This window comes from Phoca vitulina, unplaced genomic scaffold (genome assembly GCF_004348235.1).
Source record: "Phoca vitulina isolate PV1807 unplaced genomic scaffold, GSC_HSeal_1.0 scaffold20, whole genome shotgun sequence".
NCBI lineage: Eukaryota > Metazoa > Chordata > Mammalia > Carnivora > Phocidae > Phoca > Phoca vitulina.
In genome coordinates this window covers 9383932-9401749 of record NW_022589723.1, presented here as the reverse complement: position 1 = coordinate 9401749, position 17818 = coordinate 9383932, and the positions used below count along the sequence as shown (strand labels likewise).

Below are 17818 nucleotides of genomic sequence, written 5' to 3'. Positions count from 1 at the left end.
CCCCCTTTCCCGCCCGCCGCCGGCGCCGCCCCCTGGAAAAAGCGTGGGCGGAAGCGGAGCCCTGAGCTGTCGTCTCCTCGCGCGTTCCTAACGGCGCGCGGGGCTGCTGGCGCCGCTTGATGACGTCAGGTCATTGACAGCGTGAGGCGGCGGCCGTGGCGGCTGCTTCTTTGGTTGTGAGCGGCCGGGTGAGGGTCTGAGTTGATCTGCTGCGGGGCTAGGGCGCCTTCCGAGGGCGCGGGGGGTGGCTTGGAGTTTGCAGCCGGGGCGGCGGGTTTGTTGTCTGCAGTGTCGTGGGCCTGGGGGCGGGAGTTGGAGGCCCAGAAACCTGACTCTGAGGTCAGGGCTGCGGGTATGTTGGAGGGGAGGCTGCGTCCAAGTTGGGTGAGAGGCACGGTAGTCGGGCACAGGGGTCTGGCGGAAACCTTAGGATCCGGATTGGGGTGAGGGTAGTCGGGAGCTTCGGGGTGGGAGGATCACGCTCACGAATCTCTCTCCCCCTGTCCCCGCCCGCCTGCTGCCGGTGGTTCACGTGCGCTGCAGGTGCAGCATGTCTAGACTGGGGGTCTTGGGCGGCGCCCAAGCCGGGCTGGGACTGTTGCTGGGCACCGCCGCGGGCCTTGGATTCCTGTGTGCCCTTTACAGCCAGCGGTGGAAACGGACCCAGCGCCATGGCCACAGCCAGAGCCTGCCTAACTCCCTGGACTACACGCAGACCCCAGAGCCAGGACGCCAGGGTACGAGCCGGTCCCCTGAGGCCACAGTCGTGGCTGACGGATGGGCCTAGGGTCCGGGCTGCCTTTAGCAGAGCCTGTGGGACAGGACAACGGAAGGGGGTGCCTGAGAGTTTCACTTTTCTGTAAAGCTTATTGAAAAGGAAAGCAGCCTCTCTCTTCTTTTTCCTGTAATCCCAGGAAAGTATATTGTGAAAAGGCTGTTTAGCTTTCACTCTTAGTTCAGGCCACAATAGTGCCACGCATGTTTTAAAGGCACTTGCTTAGTGTTGGGTGAGGGGTTTAATAAGTAAAGAAAGAGTCCAAAATAAGGCATAAGGGAAAACTAATCATAGGGAAATTAATTCTTGAGGCTTATGTATTAAATTATGTATTAGAATTTGAAGGGAACTTGGAGACTATCCAAGTTGTTTTTGTTTTTATTTTTAAATCCTTCTTAGGAGAAAATGGAAATTTGAAAAGATTGTGTAACTTTCCCCAGGGTGTCACAGAGCAATTAAGTGGTTGGATTGGGTCTGGTCACCTGGTTCTGTGAACTTGCACAGCATGGATGTGGGAGTGCATGTTCTGCAGAACTTTGACCTTAAGTTATTTGAGCAAAGCATCTAGGGCTGGTTCAAACCACTCTCCTCAGGTGTGTGTAATAGAGAAGCATTGAGATCATGTCACCCCATGTTAATTGGGAATGAGTGTTTCTCTGATTACCAAATGCCAGATGGATTGGGAAAGTTTGTTTTAGAAGAGTCTTCAAAGAGTTACCAATTTAGATTGCAACTGGCTGGTAACCTAGTATTTCAAGTGTGCTTGTCTTTCCTTTTCCTTTTGGTTTATTTGTAATTTCTTAGCAGTAGATGTTTGGAGAAAGTGGCTATGTTCCCAGAGATCTTTCTTTTCTAAGGTTTTATTTAAGAGATTAAGTCGTCAAGTTACTTAATCTCTACACTTAAATTAGTAATCTCTAACTTAACGTCTCGACCTCATGACCCCTAGATCAAGAATCGCATGCTCTACCAACTGAGCCAGCCAGGTGCCCCCCAGAGATCTTTCTTGCTCTCTTGAGCAAGAAATTCTTGAATGATATTGGGTGTGTACTGTAATCCAGCCTACACTCTTACTAAAAGATTTCCTTTAACACATTCATGCTTGCCTGGACTGTGGGTCCTGCCTTCCTGGTTTCTTTACTGTTTTTACATTTTCCAGTCTAATGGCCTTGGGTAGCTACCAATTTATTAGCATTTATTGTTGGAATTTTTACCCAGAGCTCAAATGAGGGCTTGGGAATGGTATTTTTCCCATGGGGTGTGGATGGGCTTTTCTCTTAGTAACTGCCCCTTTCTCTTTGCCCTTCTTTGATGATACTAAATGAAGTCCTCGAAAGGATCTCAGAGTTTCCTTTGCTCTTCTTTGTGAAGTGAAAGCTCAGAATTTGGGCTCAATTTTAGTTTTGCTGTGGGGTTAGTATTGACTGCCTGGTATATGGGAACTAGACGGACAGGTAAAGGGTTTTGTTTTCCTTTCACAGGGCAGGTGTCCTGCCTTCTAGGGACTGCGTTCTTGCAAGCATTTTACATTACCTGCCGTGGCGTGCGGTACTGCTAAAGGCCCTGGTGTGACAGGTTCTTGGAACAGAGGGGGCTCTTGTTTAGAGATTGGGAATCTTGATTTTTCTTTTGTCTTTGAATAGTAACTTGAAGACTTGTTACCAGGACTTAGCTATGAACATATACTGTCTGAGCTTCAAGGGTTTTAGTAAATTGAGCTCCAGTGAGAAGCAAGTGTTCTTAAATTGCAGGTCCAAGATCTTTTCCTCACCCTGTCCCCTGAGCATCACTGTGCTGTCCTTCCTTCAGTGAGGCCTTTTCGGGCAGTCCCCGGTGAGGCTGGAGACGCTGCGGTGCTGCCCAGCCTTCGGCGAGAAGGCCCGGAGGAGGTGCTGGAGCGCCTGGACTTGGTGCTGACCAGTCTGGTGGCCCTGCGGCGCGAGGTAGAGGAGCTGCGGAGCAGCCTGCAGGGGCTTGCTGGGCAGATTGTTGGGGAGGTCCGGTGAGTGATGCAGCCTTCGGTCCCGCCTTGCTCCCTGCCCCTCAACTTCTCCCGGCCCCTCTAGCTTTCTCAGCTGAGCTGTGTCCTGGCCTTGCTGCTCTCTCTGAGGAAGCAGCGCGTTTTAGAGCTGCTCACGTAATTGGCTGGGAAGCTGTAGGCTTGGTACCTTGCCTTCCATAAGTTCCTTGCTGCTTTCGGGCCCTCGTGGTCTGTTGTAGCGGCTGCCAGGCTTTGTTCTGACTTAGCTGGTTTGCCCATGCAGGCTGGGTCCGGGGAGCTGCCCTTCGTGTTGTCCTAAGGCTAGAAACCCGGGATTATCTCTGTGTTTGGCCCTTTAATGAGCAGCAGGAGTAAGAGGTTCCCTCATGGGGAGGAGAAAGACAGGCTGGCTGGGGCCTAATGGCACCCTCTCTAAAGGGCCCTGCTTTCAGATCCCACATGGAAGAGAGCCAGAGAGTGGCTCGGCGGCGAAGGTTCCCATTTGCCCGGGAGAGGAGTGACTCTACTGGGTCCAGCTCTGTCTACTTCACAGCCACGTCCGGAGCCACATTCACAGACGCCGAGAGCGAAGGCGGGTGAGTCCTTTCTCCTGGAGGCGGTTGTGGCTTCAGCCAGGTTACATTTTGTAGAAGTACTGTTTATCCGCGGAAAAGTCACACTGAGCGGCTGTCAGTAATCTTGGGAACAAGGTAAGAGGGTATAAATGAATAAAATAAGGAATAGGTTAAACAAGAAGAACCATCCACCTTATGTCACCCAGGCAAATGAGATGTTAACAATGCTTATTGCTTGCATCTGTCATTTTCCTCTGAGTTGGTTTTTCACAAAGTTGCTGTAATTTTTATTTTCATTTTTCCTGTAACAGTTGAATATTTGCCTGTGTTTTCACAAGGACTTTATAAGCGTTGTTTTAGGACTTTATTTCCTTCACTCAGTGGCTGAGCCAGGTTTCCAGAGCCCGCTAAGCTCTAACTGTGCTCCCCTCTCCTGGAAGCTCCGCTCTGCCCGCAGGGGAGGCTCGCTCGCGCTCCCGTGCCATCTTGACAGGTGGGAGCTGACCGAGTCCTTGGTAGCCCAGCGGGTCCGACCATAGGCCTCACTGCGATGCGGGACAGCAGGCACGAGTCTGGTGGACAGCCTCCAAACGTGGTCAGGCTAAGGGCTTTTTGATTTTAAGTCACCAGTGCCATATTGAAACTTTGGTCTCAAGGGTGGAGTCTGAATGAAGGTCTTTGTTGTGGTGCCCGATGCTGTCACTTGCGTGCGGCTAGCTCCTCTGTGAGGTCTTGAGGCTGACCTTTCTTCCTGCCCGAGGAAAAGACTGGCACAGAGAACAGCCCAGCCTTTTGCTGGGACAGGACTGACTCGGCTACAAACATGCCTACAGCCGTTCAGGGTGATCTTTGCAGCAATGTCCTTCTTTAGCTGAAACACCTTATGATGTTAACTGCTGTTTATTTTTCCTCTGGCAGACACCGTGCCAGGCACTTTAGAGCCATTTCCTCACCTAATCCTCCCAGGGATCCTAGGAAGTAGGTGCTGCTCTTCTTCCTTTTCTCAGATGGAGACTTGAGGCTTAGCGAGGTTTGATGCCTTGACAAGTTATACAGCTATTAAGTGCAGGCTCAGTGGGGCTCATCTGCAGGGGTGTGAGGGTCTGTGATCTAAGGCATGGCTTGTTGTGGGGGCATGGAAAGGCCTTTACAGGAAGACCTGTCCCATGCAGCCCTTGGGAGTTCTTCCCGTGGACTAAGAGCTGCCACAACTCACTGCCCAGGGAAGACCTACCCATAGCAGTATGATCTGGTCAGTACATCTTAAAAAACTTTCAGCCTCGTTTTCTTGTTTGGGACAGTATATTCTCCTGCCTCTCCTCATTTGGTTTTCTAAGAAAATGAAGAATAATATTACTCTTTTTCCATATTACTGCCATTGGGCATCTGTCCTGGATTTGATTATTGATTGCTCAGGCACCTCTTGCAACAAGCCAGGTCTTGATAAGATCTTTAGTCCTCCATTTGTGACTTCTGTTGGAGTTACCTGATCCCTATTATCTGTATTGTCAAGGGTTAGTGGACGTGGCCCTTTTCAGTTACCTAATACTTCTGTTTCCAGAAGGCTGTGTTAGAGGAGGGGGCAGAAATGGAATTCGTATTTGATATATCTGGGCTGAAAAGAAAGAGGGACAAAGTAATTGATAGTGGACCCTGAGACTTAAGGAGCATCTCTATGCAACTCACTGAAGGAGGTCACTTGGGTGGGAAACTTAACATTTGTAAGAGGGTAGAACAGAAGGAGAGGTCACAGCTCTGCCCAAGATCAAGATGTAGAACTCGGGGCGCCTGGGTGGCTCAGTCGTTAAGCATCTGCCTTCGGCTCAGGTCATGATCCCAGGGTCCTGGGATCGAGCCCCGCATCGGGCTCCCTGCTCCGCGGGAAGCCTGCCTCTCCCTCTCCCACTTCCCCTGCTTGTGTCCCCTCCCTCGCTGTGTCTCTCTCTGTAAAAAAAAAACTAAAAAAAAAAAAAAAAAAAAAAAAGATGTAGAACTCGAGGCCTTTAATGATGATTTTAAGAAGTTGTACAAGGGGCGCCTGGGTGGCTCAGTTGGTTGGGCAACCGACTCTTGATTTTGGCTCAGGTCATGATCTCAGGGTGGTGGGATTGAGCCCCGGGTTGGGCTCTGTGTTCAGTGGGGAGTCTGCTTGAGATTCTCTCCCTCTCCCTTTGCCCCTCCTCCTGCTTGCTTGTGCACATGCGCTCGCTCTCTTTCTCCCTCTCCAGTAAATCTTAAAGAGAGAAAGAAGTTGTACAAACTTCTGGGAACAGTGAGAGCCAGGGGATTTAACCAGGGAAGTTTATGGGTGCTTCACTGCTTGGGGTGCTCACTGGGGCTCTGAAGGCCATAAGGGGAAAGACAGGCTTATCAGCCAACCCATGATGGGATGAGACGAAGGGTGGCTTTCTTAATTACTAGCAGGCTCAGCCCATGACTGATCCTGTGGCATGTAGAAGCTGATGGTGGTAGATGGTGCAAGACTCCAGTTTAGCTGGCTGCTGTCTGGGGCAGCGGCCATGGTGAATTAATTCTTTTTGTCATGGTCAGTGCCATATAGGTCCAGGGGGAATTTTGGGAGGAGACCACAAACTCTGGAATGGCTTTGAACATGTGGGGCCAGAGGAGGAGTGCTTCTTTGAGGGATGAAAGGCTAAGCATATTTAACAGCCTACTCCACTGAACGCTGGATTCCCTTTTCTTCCAAATAAAATAGCAACTTTGAGCTCCCAGGGAACCGACTGAATATGGCAGAGGCAGAGTCACCATGTGGGTCCACAAGCTTGTTCCCTGAACATTGTACCAAACATAGCTTTACTTCTCTCCCGATCAGAACCCAGCTTGCCCTAAAACACCAACTCCCCCAGCAAGCCTTCCCAGGCATTCCAGCCAAGGATTGCCTGCAACCTCATTGCCTCTCCTTCTTGGGCAAATATCACCTTGTTTAGGTTGGTCTTGTCTTCCCCGCCACTGAGTCTCCCATGCCTGGATGTCTTTGAATGCTTTAGCTCAGCCCCTTTAATGGGGCTTAGAGGAGTCAAAAGAAAGAAACTTAATCATCAGAAGGGGATGTGTGTGTGACTGAGTCCTTGGTCACGGACTTGGGGCTCTCCTCAAGGGGTAGAGTAGGGTGGCTCTGGCCTCCTTGCTCCGAAGGAGCCATGGGTTCTCTACCGTATGTGGGAACAATGTGTTGCACCCAAGGGCACAGCTCCGAAGAGCCTTTTCAAAGGTCCCTGCCAGTCCCTGTCAGATGTCAAAAGCCACAGGGCATGTTAAACAAAAGGGACCCCCCCTCGCTGGATTTCTCCAAGGGCTGGATTGGTGGTCTGACGGGTGTGAGAGCACGGTGTGAATACAGAGACGCAGCCCATGTCGCTGTGCAAGGCCCGGAAGCTCACGGGGCTGCTGTCTGTGCTCAGGCCGCAGGTGTGTGCCCGCCCACTGCGTGCCCGCCAGCAGGGTGCACACGAGCAAGGCAGAGCTCGCTAGAGTGGGGCTGAGGTGCAAAAAAGGCCTCCCCGCCGTTCGGCCTCACTGGAGCCTCTGTGCCTCACCGGCTCCACCAGCTCTTACTCGGCGGGTGGCAGCAAAGTCCCTCCTGACCACCCCTTTTCCTCAGCCATGGGAGCTCCCTGGAGAGAGACTGCTGATGCTGTGCACTGTAGGGGTCAGAGCAGGGGTCCCTCCCTGGGGGACTCGGGATTTGAACTCCTCATTGGAGGGAGCTCGGCAGGCAGTAGGGTCTCCCTTCCTTTCTAGCAATAGGAGATACGAGACTCTAGCTCCTTACCCCAGGTAACCCATTTACCCGTCCTGCCTTTCGGTCTGGCTGGGCTGAGTAGAGGTGCTGGTAGACTCTGGTTTGATGTTCTCATTTGGGCAGGTTCTTGTCCAAGGCTTCAGAACTGGTTGGGAGTCTGTCGAGGCTGCCCCTGCGTGGTCTTGTTCCTCACCACCCAGGTTGGTTGTAAATCCTATGCCACTTTCCCTTGTCCCTCTAATTTCTCACGTTTCTACTGCACACTGCTAGAGGGGAAAGAACTTGGATAACATCTTAAAAAGCAAGGTGAAGCTAAGGTCGATACCCTCCAGGTTCCTGTGGTAGCTGTTCCTGGGGCCCTTTGTTAGATGAGTCTGGAAGCTCCTCTGTGAAGCAGCGGCACAGACTGGGCCCTTGGTCTGTTGCATGCTCAGTACCTTCCGGACGGAGCCCGCCTCCTCGTTGGGTCTGGGTTTCTGGCCTACCACTTGCAGCCGGACTTGACGCTGTCTGGTCCTGCCTTTATTTGTAGGTGCCTTTCTCATCTCTCCAGGTCTGTTTTGCGCCAGCTGTAGGTATCCTGTCCCTGTCTTTCATTCCAGGAGGAAGGCCTATCCCTAAATGACCCTAAGATCTTCCCTGTGCTTCAGAACCTTCTGGCTCTGACAGAACCTGCTTTTCCTTCACTCAGGTCTGGAGGTTTCTCTGGTGTCTGCTTCTAGCCCCTGGAAGTCTGACATTGTCCTCTGCTCAATTTTTGTCTGCTTCAGTTGGCCGTTAGGGAGAACACCCTCATCAGCTGCTGGTGAAGGCCGAGATCCAAGAGAAATGTGGCCTCCTCTTCAGTGAGCGCATCAAAGTAGGGGGTTCCAAGGAGACACCTCCCTGGCTTGTGGCAGCCCCAGAGATACCTTCCCAGGCCCTTCTGTTTGCATCTTCCTCCTCTCCTGATTCCGGCTGCGAAGTGGCCTTTCCCCACCCCGAGCAAGTTCCTAAGGTTTCCAAGGTTGTGGTTTAGGTTTGGCTGCTGACTTAGGACAGAAGTATACCTTGACTTGAGAAAGAAAACGTAGATATTTGGGCTGCCCGTGGTCTCGGAGGCTGGCACCCACCCATGTGGTTTCTGGTGGTGCTTTTGGCTGATAAGGCAAAAATGATTGACAAACCCTTAGCCTGGTGAGCCATCTAGCTCAGGAGATCAGCTCCACCTACATTATGGTTTTTTGTCTTAAGTATTTCTTTCTTTTTTACCGAAAAGAACATATGTTCACTAAAGCAACCATATGTAATGTTAAAAAGTAGAAAAATTTCCTTTAATTCTTCTACCATGAGATCTACTAGCAACATTTTTTTTTTTTTTTTAAAGATTTTATTTATTTATTTGAGAGAGAGAGAGCATGAGAGGGGGGAGGGTCAGAGGGAGAAGCAGACTCCCTGCTGAGCAGGGAGCCTGATGCGGGACTCGATCCTGGGACTCCGGGATCATGACCTGAGCCGAAGGCAGTTGCTCAACCAACTGAGCCACCCAGGCGCCCGTACTAGCAACATTTTGTTACATTCCTTTCTAGGCGGCTTCTTTCTAGCCTTTTTTCTTTTTCTGATTATCTGGCCAACCTGGTAGCTCTGCCGGGGGTTCTCGTATTGGCCCCTGACCGCCACAGTGCCCCCAGCTGGTCACTTTCCCTCCAGGATCATTTTCCCAGCCCGTGGTTCCCGTAGGAAGCTTTCTCTCAAGCACTCATTTCTGCCCCTAAGTGGTAGAAGTGGTTTTTACTTGGTGCTGTGGACAGCAGCGCCATGAAGTGTCCCTCTTTGTGGGTGGGAGACAGACCCTAGAGCTCTGAGGCTAAATAATCTCCCTTGACCCTGTCACTTCTGTTTCTCTGCCAGTTACACCACAGCCAATGCCGAGTCTGACTATGAGCGGGACTCTGAGAGGGACAGTGATGACGGGGAAGATGAAGTGAGCTGTGAGACTGTGAAGATGGGGAGAAAGGCTTCTCCGGACCTGGAGGCGGAGGTGGCTTCGGGCCCCGTGGCTGGAGCCCTGGATGCTGGAGGCTCCCCTGGCCTGGAGGACGTGCTGCCCCTCCTGCAGCAGGCGGATGAGCTACACCAGGGCAGCGAGCAGGGCAAGCGGGAGGGCTTCCAGCTGCTGCTCGGCAACAAGCCCGCGGTAAGGCCCCAGCTGCCCGTCTGCCCTCACTAGCCCCCAGCCCCCCTGGGAGTGGAGGAAGGCCACTGTCACTTGTAAGCCTGCAAGATGCCCTAAGAAGGGAAATGAGGGTGAGATGGCTGGTTCTGCATGGATCCCCCAGGGTTGCACATCCTATTCCAAGTAGGCCACGTGCTGCCCCTCGGGGCCTGGCTGACCTGCCTGCCCCAGAGCCGCCTCACCACAGTCCTCTGCCTCCTGTAGAGCTACTGCCAAAGAGCGCTACCTCTTACAGTGGAGAGAAATGTGGAAAGGACTGGAATATTTTTTTTTCCTCTTTTACTTCCCTTGAGGCAGAGCCCAAGCTGCCTGCCCTACTTGAAGTTTCCATCCCAAGTGACAAGTGTGGAGGTCACTCAGCCAGTTTCCTTCTCCTCTGGTTCACTGCCAGAATTTATGCTCACCCAGGTATAAATGCCCCCGAGTTAGAATGTTTCCTTCTCTTGGGCATTCTCACATCTTTCATTGTGTCAGCAAGACTTCTCATGGTGCCTCATTTCATCTTAGAGTTGACCTTTCCTCCTCACAGTTTCAGTCCAGAATGCCCTCACTCGGAGGCTGGTGCAGCTACTGGCTGGAGATGACATGGCACCAGTTAGCTAACTGCAGGTGGGAGGTCGTGTGGGGGTGGAGCGCTGTGCCTAAGGCTGGCCTCATGTCAGTTTGGAACACACTAGCTTGGAAACTCAAACCTAGGGCTTGGGAAGAAGGCCAGAGCCCCAGGTCTCTGCGGCTGAAGAAGAGGGGCCTCATCCATCCCTCTGTTTGGTCTGCAGTATGGAAGCCGGCAGGACTTTCTCTGGCGCCTGGCCCGGGCCTATAGCGACATGTGTGAGCTCACTGAAGAGGTGAGCGAAAAGAAGTCATATGCCCTAAATGGTAAGTGCTGACAGATTCCTGATGGGAAGGTGACTGATTCTGGGGGTGGAGCTGGCCCATCTGTTTGGGGCTCAGGGGAACCACCCAGATATAGGCTGTCAGGGCAGCTGTGGCTCAGTTACTCACTAGGGACAAACTCTGGTTCCCAGCGACTTCCGCTTCCTTTTTGAGCCAGCAGTCTGCTTCCCTGCACATTGGGATTAATACAGGTGCAAATGTTTTTAGGGGTAGTTGTATCATGCTAGCACAATTCTTTGTTCTCACTCCCTAGCTGCAAGAGAGGGCTTTCTTAATCTGAAGAGGTTTTTTTTGCTGCTGCTTAGGAATCTGGTTTGAGTTATGGAGCCTGTGGGGCAGGTGTTCTCTAAGAGTATCAGTAGAGTATGTTTGGTGAGCGCCTGTGAGCAGCAGTTTGGAAGAATACTACTAGCTTAGGAGTCCTTGGGATCTACTTAACTCTGTTGCCAAAGTCTGCATCCTGGCAGGTAGGGTGCATATGAATGATGCCAAGCTCAGGGCTCCTCCCTGTCTGTCATGTCACTGAGAATCCTGGGACTTTGAAAAATGACTGGTTTTGTGGGGAAGATGGGTCCTGCCTAGCCACACCCCACAAGTCGGGCACTGTCAGTGGGCTTCTAGGGTCTTGTGGTTCAGTTAGATACCTAAAGGTAACTATCCAAAGTGGGTATGTCTACTTCCTCACTTAGAAACATCGAATCTTTGCTAATGTAAAATCTGACAATGCCTCAAGGTCATTGTTTCAAGCATTTGTAGAATTGTCAATATAGAAAGAACAGGTCAATTGAGTTGAATGTTTATTGATACAGATCATCAGAAAAATCTCCAAGTTTTAACAGAAGGTGCTTAATTACTGCTTGCTTCTTTCTTTTCAAAAGTTTCTGCGTTCCCTCCTAAATTTCAGGTAAGGATTCTAACTAGTTTTTGGGCTGATTATTTAGACTCTTGGTACCAACAAGAACCTTTCCTTTCCTTTTGATCGTTGATCTTTTTTTTTTTTTTTTTTTAAAGATTTTATTTTTTTTAGGGAGCACGAGCCGGAGGGTTGGCGGAGGGGAGGAGAGAGGGAGAAGGATAAGCAGACTCCAAGCCAAGCATGGAGTCTCAACACGGGGCTTGATCTTACCACCCTGAGATCATAACCTGAGCCAAAATCAAGAGTCGGAGGCTTAACCCAGGCGCCCCCATTGATCATCTCTTATTAGTACCAGCGGCCAGCATGAAACCTAAAGGTGGAGGTAGGGTGATGGTTAGAGCAGCCAGTCAGTACTCTGGTCTGATCCGCAGAGCTTAGCACCCCTGTACTAGTCTGCTCCTGCTGACTGACACACGGAGCATCCTTGGAGGCCCTGCTTGTAGAATTTGGCTTTTTAGGACCATCCTTCATGGTCCTTTTCGTTTTGTTCTATCTCTAAAAGTTGGACCACCAGGAGGCAGCCATTCTGTGGGATCTCAGGTGGTATCTTTTCACCCCTCTGTCTAGCTTGGCAGGAAAGAACGGTCAGCTCTTATTTTTCTAGTAAGATAGTGCTTTCAAGTGGGCAGAGAAAAATCTGCTAAGAGACAATGTCCCTCATTGATGGAGCCACATATAGTCACTGTTTAGAAAGGGGAGGTTAAGCTGCAAGGGGTGGAGGGAGGGTGGGGGTGGTGTTTCTCATCAGCCAGCTGAAAAATGTATTTGTTGGATATACAACATTATACCATCATTACTAGCATTTAAGCATGAAGAAACCTTTCACTTCAGCCAGCCTGTCACCTCAACCCATTACTTTTGCTCCATCTTCTCCACATTCCCTTTGGAGCCCTCTCCATTTTAATCAAAGGAGAAATCCCATTTGGCAGTGTGCTCTTTTCTCCAGTATTGTAGGCATGATGTTCCTCAGCTAGAGGGCTCCAGGCTACTCGACAGCCTAGGAGATCCTTGTCAAGAGCTTTCATGTGTTTAAGCCTTGATTTATCAGTCTTGGTGCCTAGAAAACTAAACGTCATTTCTCGTCAGACATTTTGCCATGATGAGGAGTTTTGGCCTAGAGCCATGATTAATGTTTTTAGATCATGGAGCCTTTTGAGAATTTGATCAAAAGGCAAGGTAGGCCCTCTCCTCAATAAAATACACATGTACCTAAAATTCCATACAACTTCAGAGGGATTCATGGACACCCTGAAGCATGCCCACAACCCTCTAGGGTAAGGTCTGTTGGGAACAGTTTGATTGCCACTGGGTTCTTTTATATTTAAAATGCTTTGAGGGGCACCTGGGTGGCTCAGTCAGTTGTGTTGGACTCTTGGTTTCGGCTCACGTCATGATCTCAGGGTTGTGAGGTCGAGCTCCACATGGGGCTCTGCGCTCAGAATGGAGTCCGCTTGAGACTCTCTCTCCCAACCCCCATTGCTCACACACGGTCTTAAAAAAAAAAAAAGCTTTTGGGGCGCCTGGGTGGCTCAGTCGTTAAGCGTCTGCCTTCGGCTCAGGTCATGATCCCAAGGGTCCTGGGATTGAGCCCCGCATCAGGCTCCTCGCTCCGCGGGAAGCCTGCTTCTCCCTCTCCCACTCCCCCTGCTTGTGTTCCCTCTCTTGCTGTGTCTCTGTCAAATAAATAAAATCTTTAAAAAGAAAAAAAAAAGCTTTAAACACATCAGGTGGGTGTTGTAAAAAGAAGGTAGTTGGGCAGCTGATGACAGAGATAGGGAAAGCAACGAGGTGAAGCAGAAATTATCCCTGAGAAGCTATTTGCAGCTTTTCATTCTGCTCAAATTCAAAATTATTGCAAACAAGTCCAGGTTGGGTAGGGATTGGTAAGAGCTAGAGTAGTCATTCTTGCCATAGCCCCTCATGTGGAAGTGTGCATGGGAACCCTTGTCAACTCTGGATCACCTTTGTCCCTACAGGAAAAGAAGAAGCAGAGGCTGCCCTGAAGAAGGGGGATGGGAATGCTGACTGTCACCAGTGGTAATAACACCCTGGGGGATCCTGGGAAGAGCTAGCATGAGTTACAGTGGAAGAGAGCCATTTCTCTGCCAGAGGAAACAGGAGAGGGAGCTCTGGCCTTTATTACCATATGGCTGGGCCTAACCCAAACCAGGGACCCAGGGGAGTTTTTTTTGGAAGGTGCCCTGGAAGTGAGGCAAGGGCGAATTCGAAGATTTTGTTGTTGTTGGAGCTTAGAGAAATACGTAGCTTTTTGAGTCATCCTCGCTACACAATTTGTGGGTTCTTGGTTCTTCAGGGAGGCTGGCACAATTTGTAGCTCCTGCACAAGCTCTTCTTTCCCCCTAACTGCAATCCCTGGCTGGTGATAGACTTTGGCTTCTTTGCTTGGCTTGCATGAGTTAAAGCGAATGTGAGGTCACCACCAGGAAGTTTAGTTTATTAGCTTACAAAAACATCAGCCCTGCTTTTGTTGTCTCCTGTGAGGCAAAGTTCTGCCAACTTCCATGGGTCAAGGCCAACTTGTGTCCTAGGGCCTGGTTCCAGCACCTCAGTCTTAGTGAAAATTCCCTTCTTACCTCCCCTTTGCTTTCCATATTTCTGTCCTAAGATTGTCACTGCAAGAGCGCTTCTCAGAGGCCAGGTTATTGCCACTTCCCTGTGGATTTCCTTGGGGCTCCTGGACTCCCAAGGATGGAAACTGGTCTCATACTTTATTCTTGGGGAACAGCTTTTTGGAGGAAATACGGAAATGAGCTTCTGGAAGTATCGGATACAAATGCCACCCCCACCCCCCAGATATTTGTTGAATATATGAAAAAGCAACTTGGGTCTCTAGACACTCATTTAATGTCAACTGTGCTTCCAGAAACAATGCTGGGGGGATGGGGTAGTGAGACCTTTGTTTTTGAAGATAGAAGATGGGAAGCTGGCTGGCTTTGTTCCCTTGGGAGGGAGGATGTGGAGAGGACTGAAATCTGAAGCCTTTCTTCCTCTGCTTCTATTGGTTCCCAAATTAACATTAGAATTTCCTAGAGTATCCCAGTTAACCTGGAGTATAGCTTCCCCAGGACATGCCTGTATGCTTCTAAAGCTAATGAGACTTTTTTAGTGTCTGCTCAGGAGATAAGAACCAATGTACTTAGGTCCCTTACATTTTGATGCTGATTTTTAGAGATCTGCTTTTTAAGTTTTTACGACCCCCAGTGGCTGTACTCATTATAGGGGGAAATTTGTGGAGACTTGGACTGAGACACTGCCTAAATGTTAAGTATGAGAAGTTTACTATGGTGGACCCCACTTTTTTGTACCTAGCATACTTTGGAGAATTGGGACCACAGATCTGGGAAAAGAGGAATTTTGTATGTATGGAAATGCTATTTTCAGCTCTATTTGAGGGAGAAGGGGGCAGTGGATGGGAAGCCCATTCCTTGTCCCTGAGCTTGCTGCGGCTTTCCCCCTTAGGTATGCAGTGCTTTGTGGTCAGCTGGCTGAGCATGAGAGCATCCAGAGGCGCATCCAGAGTGGCTTTAGCTTCAAGGTGAGGAAAGGCTTCTCTTCCTTCCCTTGTGCTGCTCTAGTTCAGATTCGCGGCTCTTTCCTTGTTCCTTGCAAAGGATGTTCCTACAGTTTCTACGACTTCTTGTTCCTCCTTCAGCAACTCTGATGTCAATTTATATTTACTTTTCCCCCCCTCAGGAGCATGTGGACAAAGCCATTGCTCTCCAGCCAGAAAACCCTATGGCTCACTTTCTCCTTGGCAGGTGGTGCTATCAGGTAAGCTGAATTCCAGGGTGCCTGGGTGGCTTAGTTGGTTGAACTCCCGACTCTTGGTTTCAGCTCAGGTCATGATCTCAGGGTCATGAGATTGAGCCCATGTTAGGCTCCAAGCTCAGCAGGGAATCTGCTTGAGATTTTCTCTCTCAAAAAAACAAAACAAACCACCTTTTAATTCACACTTTTTGATCTTTTGGTGGCAGGTCTCTCACCTGAGCTGGTTAGAAAAAAAAACTGCTACAGCTTTGTTTGAAAGCCCTCTCAGTGCCACTGTGCAGGATGCCCTCCAAAGCTTCCTAAAGGTATTTATTAGGTATTGGGAAGGAAGGGAGGGATTTCTGGTAGGCAGCAATTTTATGCCTGCCTGTTCTATGGGAAAATCAGAACCACCTGGAGAGCTTATAGAGTTCCCCAGACCAGGACTGGAAAGCTCTATTTAATAAACTTCAGCCTGACTTGAATTTGGTAATTCCCTTACTGAAATGCCTTCTTCCCTTTTCTAGGCTGAAGAATTACAGCCAGGATTTTCCAAAGCAGGGAGGGTATATATTTCCAAGGTAAACTCACCTGTTTTTTTTCAATGTAGATGAAACTATATATGTTGATAAATAATGGGAGGTCCTGAAAGTTCAGTCTCCTGGTGGTGGTTTTCACTGTTATCTCTTCTCAGTGCTACAGAGAACTAGGAAAAAACTCTGAAGCTAGACAATGGATCAAGTTAGCCCTGGAGCTGCCGGATGTCACCAATGAGGTAATACTTAGAAGAGCTTTTCTAATACTGGGTTCCATTATTGAATCATGTGACCTTTTCAGGAAAGAAAATTTTCCCTTGAGGTTTTATTTCCCTACAACAGAGTCTACACTTTTGCATATAGGCTCCTTTGTATATATCTCACCTAGGGGAGGAGGCAGATTTCATAGGCTACAGGCTATTCTGGGAAAGTAGGTTCAAGACTGTGGTAACAGAGCTCGGCAGGGAAAGTATCAGTGATTTGGGAAATGAGTCCTTGTCTTTGTTTCCCTAGGATTCAGCTTTCCAGAAGGACTTGGAAGAATTGGAAGTAATTTTAAGAGAATAATCACATTTCAATGGCCTTCATGACTTGAGGGAGACTGCCCTGCTTAGATCATCAGGAATCTAAGTGATGGTCCTCACTGGTATCCATAACCATTCCCCAATTTCTTTCCTGTTGCCCACTAGTTAATTTATTCTAATCCCTTATTTTATCTGAAATTGGGGAAGTACTTAAGGCCGGGATTGCTATAGTTAAATGAATTCTTGAAAAATCAAGAGTAATATATATAGCACTGAAGGCTATCTTTAGCCTGCTGGTGAGGTGGATGAACTTCAAAGAGCTATAAGAACAAAACACAGAACTTGTACTCTCTAATCTTTTCTATTAATATTTGACTCCAAACTATATAGTTCTAAGACCATACCCTGTCTATCAGGGTAAAAGGAAAGGTCAGGGCGGCCCATGGATATTGCCCTCTTCTCACCTATCATGTCAGTTCTAACTATTCCTGGGCCGAGGGGCTGGACCACTTCACTTCCAGAGTCCTGGCAGCTTTTGGAAGGACACCAGTGCATAAGGCTTCTGAGACTGTGAAACAGTGATCTGAGGAGTTGCCTGGAATATATTTTGGTACAAACCTGAAATAAACCAAATTTGACTATATTCCTCTATGTTTGCCATCAGCTCCTTTCTTGCTGAACACTTCCGTAATTGTTTCCTACTACTGAAACTACCACAGACAAATAGAAAAATAGCACCAAATAGTTTAAGCTCTTGGGTTAAAGCTACTTTCAGTGGAAATTTTAGTTACATGTAAAACACAGGGTGAGAGCTTATTTTAGCCTAATAAGGCCTATTCCAACTAGGCTTTTTTTTTTTTAAAGATTCCATTCATCTACTTGACAGAGAGAGACACAGCGAGAGAGGAACACAAGCAGGGGGAGTGGGAGAGGGAGAAGCAGGCCTCCCGCGGAGCAGGGGGCCCGATCCCAGGACCACGACCCAAGCCGAAGGCAGACGCCCAACGACCGAGCCACCCAGGCGCCCCCCAACTAGGCTATTCTTATGGCGAACAGCACAAAGCCTAATCTCACCTGATAAATCCCACCTACAAGAATAACTGAGATAAGTTTATAGGACTGAAGGATTGAAATGCTTTTATATAAGAACCAAGCTTCCATTCCAGAATCTGTCACTCTGGCTTACTATACCATCCTAGGTTTATTTCGTGGTATAGAAATGAAAGATAAGACCGGAGAGGTACTCCATTCTTTAAACAAAGCTGCATTAAATGGACTGTGTCTTCCTATCTATCTCCCTGCCTTCAGTAGGATCAACACAGGCAACAGCAGAGATTTTCTGTGCCTCTCCTCCCAGGACTAGCTGACAGGCCTTTTGAAATTCAAAGAGCTGGTTAAAAGCCATCCTGAGTAGAAGTCTGAAGAAGAGGAGGAGGATGATCTCAAACCCCTGAAGTACAATAATCTGGACAAGTATTAGGACTCTACAACATAAGACTCACAAAGGTCACTGGAAAGTCATGGGATATTCATCTTGTAATAATCTCTATTAGACTGAAGGATAATAAGCTCAATCATCTGAATATATGACTTCCCTTTAAAATTTTTCAATTTTAAAGCAATAGAAACTGATCAGCCAGTGCCAAAAAGTTATTTTAAAGGCCCTATCTTGAAATATTCAGCTTATACAAGAATAACTCCTGTAAACAGCACAAATAACTACTTTATTAGCAGCTCCACACTAAATCTACTTAAAGAGCCCCTAAATGCTTAAGATTCCAGAATTATTTTGAGTTACTCTTAAAAACCAAGTAGATGGTGAAGGGCTGGTGGTCCAGAAGGCCTGCTCCATAGCCCTTAACTAAAAA

General features: G+C 48.8%; 1 protein-coding gene across 1 annotated transcript; it reads left to right on the top strand.

Annotated features, from left to right (window-relative positions):
- Positions 1–91: 91 nt before the first annotated feature.
- On the top strand, positions 92–16810 carry RMDN3 (regulator of microtubule dynamics 3). The gene is made up of 13 exons (XM_032417671.1): positions 92–188; positions 544–737; positions 2585–2777; positions 3209–3352; positions 8985–9270; positions 10086–10188; positions 13099–13159; positions 14603–14678; positions 14837–14914; positions 15118–15216; positions 15418–15471; positions 15585–15665; positions 15940–16810. The coding sequence occupies exons 2-13, from the start codon at positions 551–553 to the stop codon at positions 15991–15993; spliced, it is 1416 nt and encodes a 471-aa protein (XP_032273562.1). The 5' UTR covers positions 92–188; positions 544–550; the 3' UTR covers positions 15994–16810.
- The last annotated feature ends 1008 nt before the right edge of the window (positions 16811–17818 follow it).

Coding starts and splice junctions, on each gene's coding strand:
- RMDN3 (XM_032417671.1), top strand. CDS start 551: ATGTCTAGACTGGGGGTCTTGGGCGGCGCCCAAGCCGGGCTGGGACTG. Junction 738..2,584: donor CCCAGAGCCAGGACGCCAGG/GTACGAGCCGGT, acceptor TCCTTCCTTCAG/TGAGGCCTTTTCGGGCAGTC. Junction 15,666..15,939: donor TGCCGGATGTCACCAATGAG/GTAATACTTAGA, acceptor TTGTTTCCCTAG/GATTCAGCTTTCCAGAAGGA.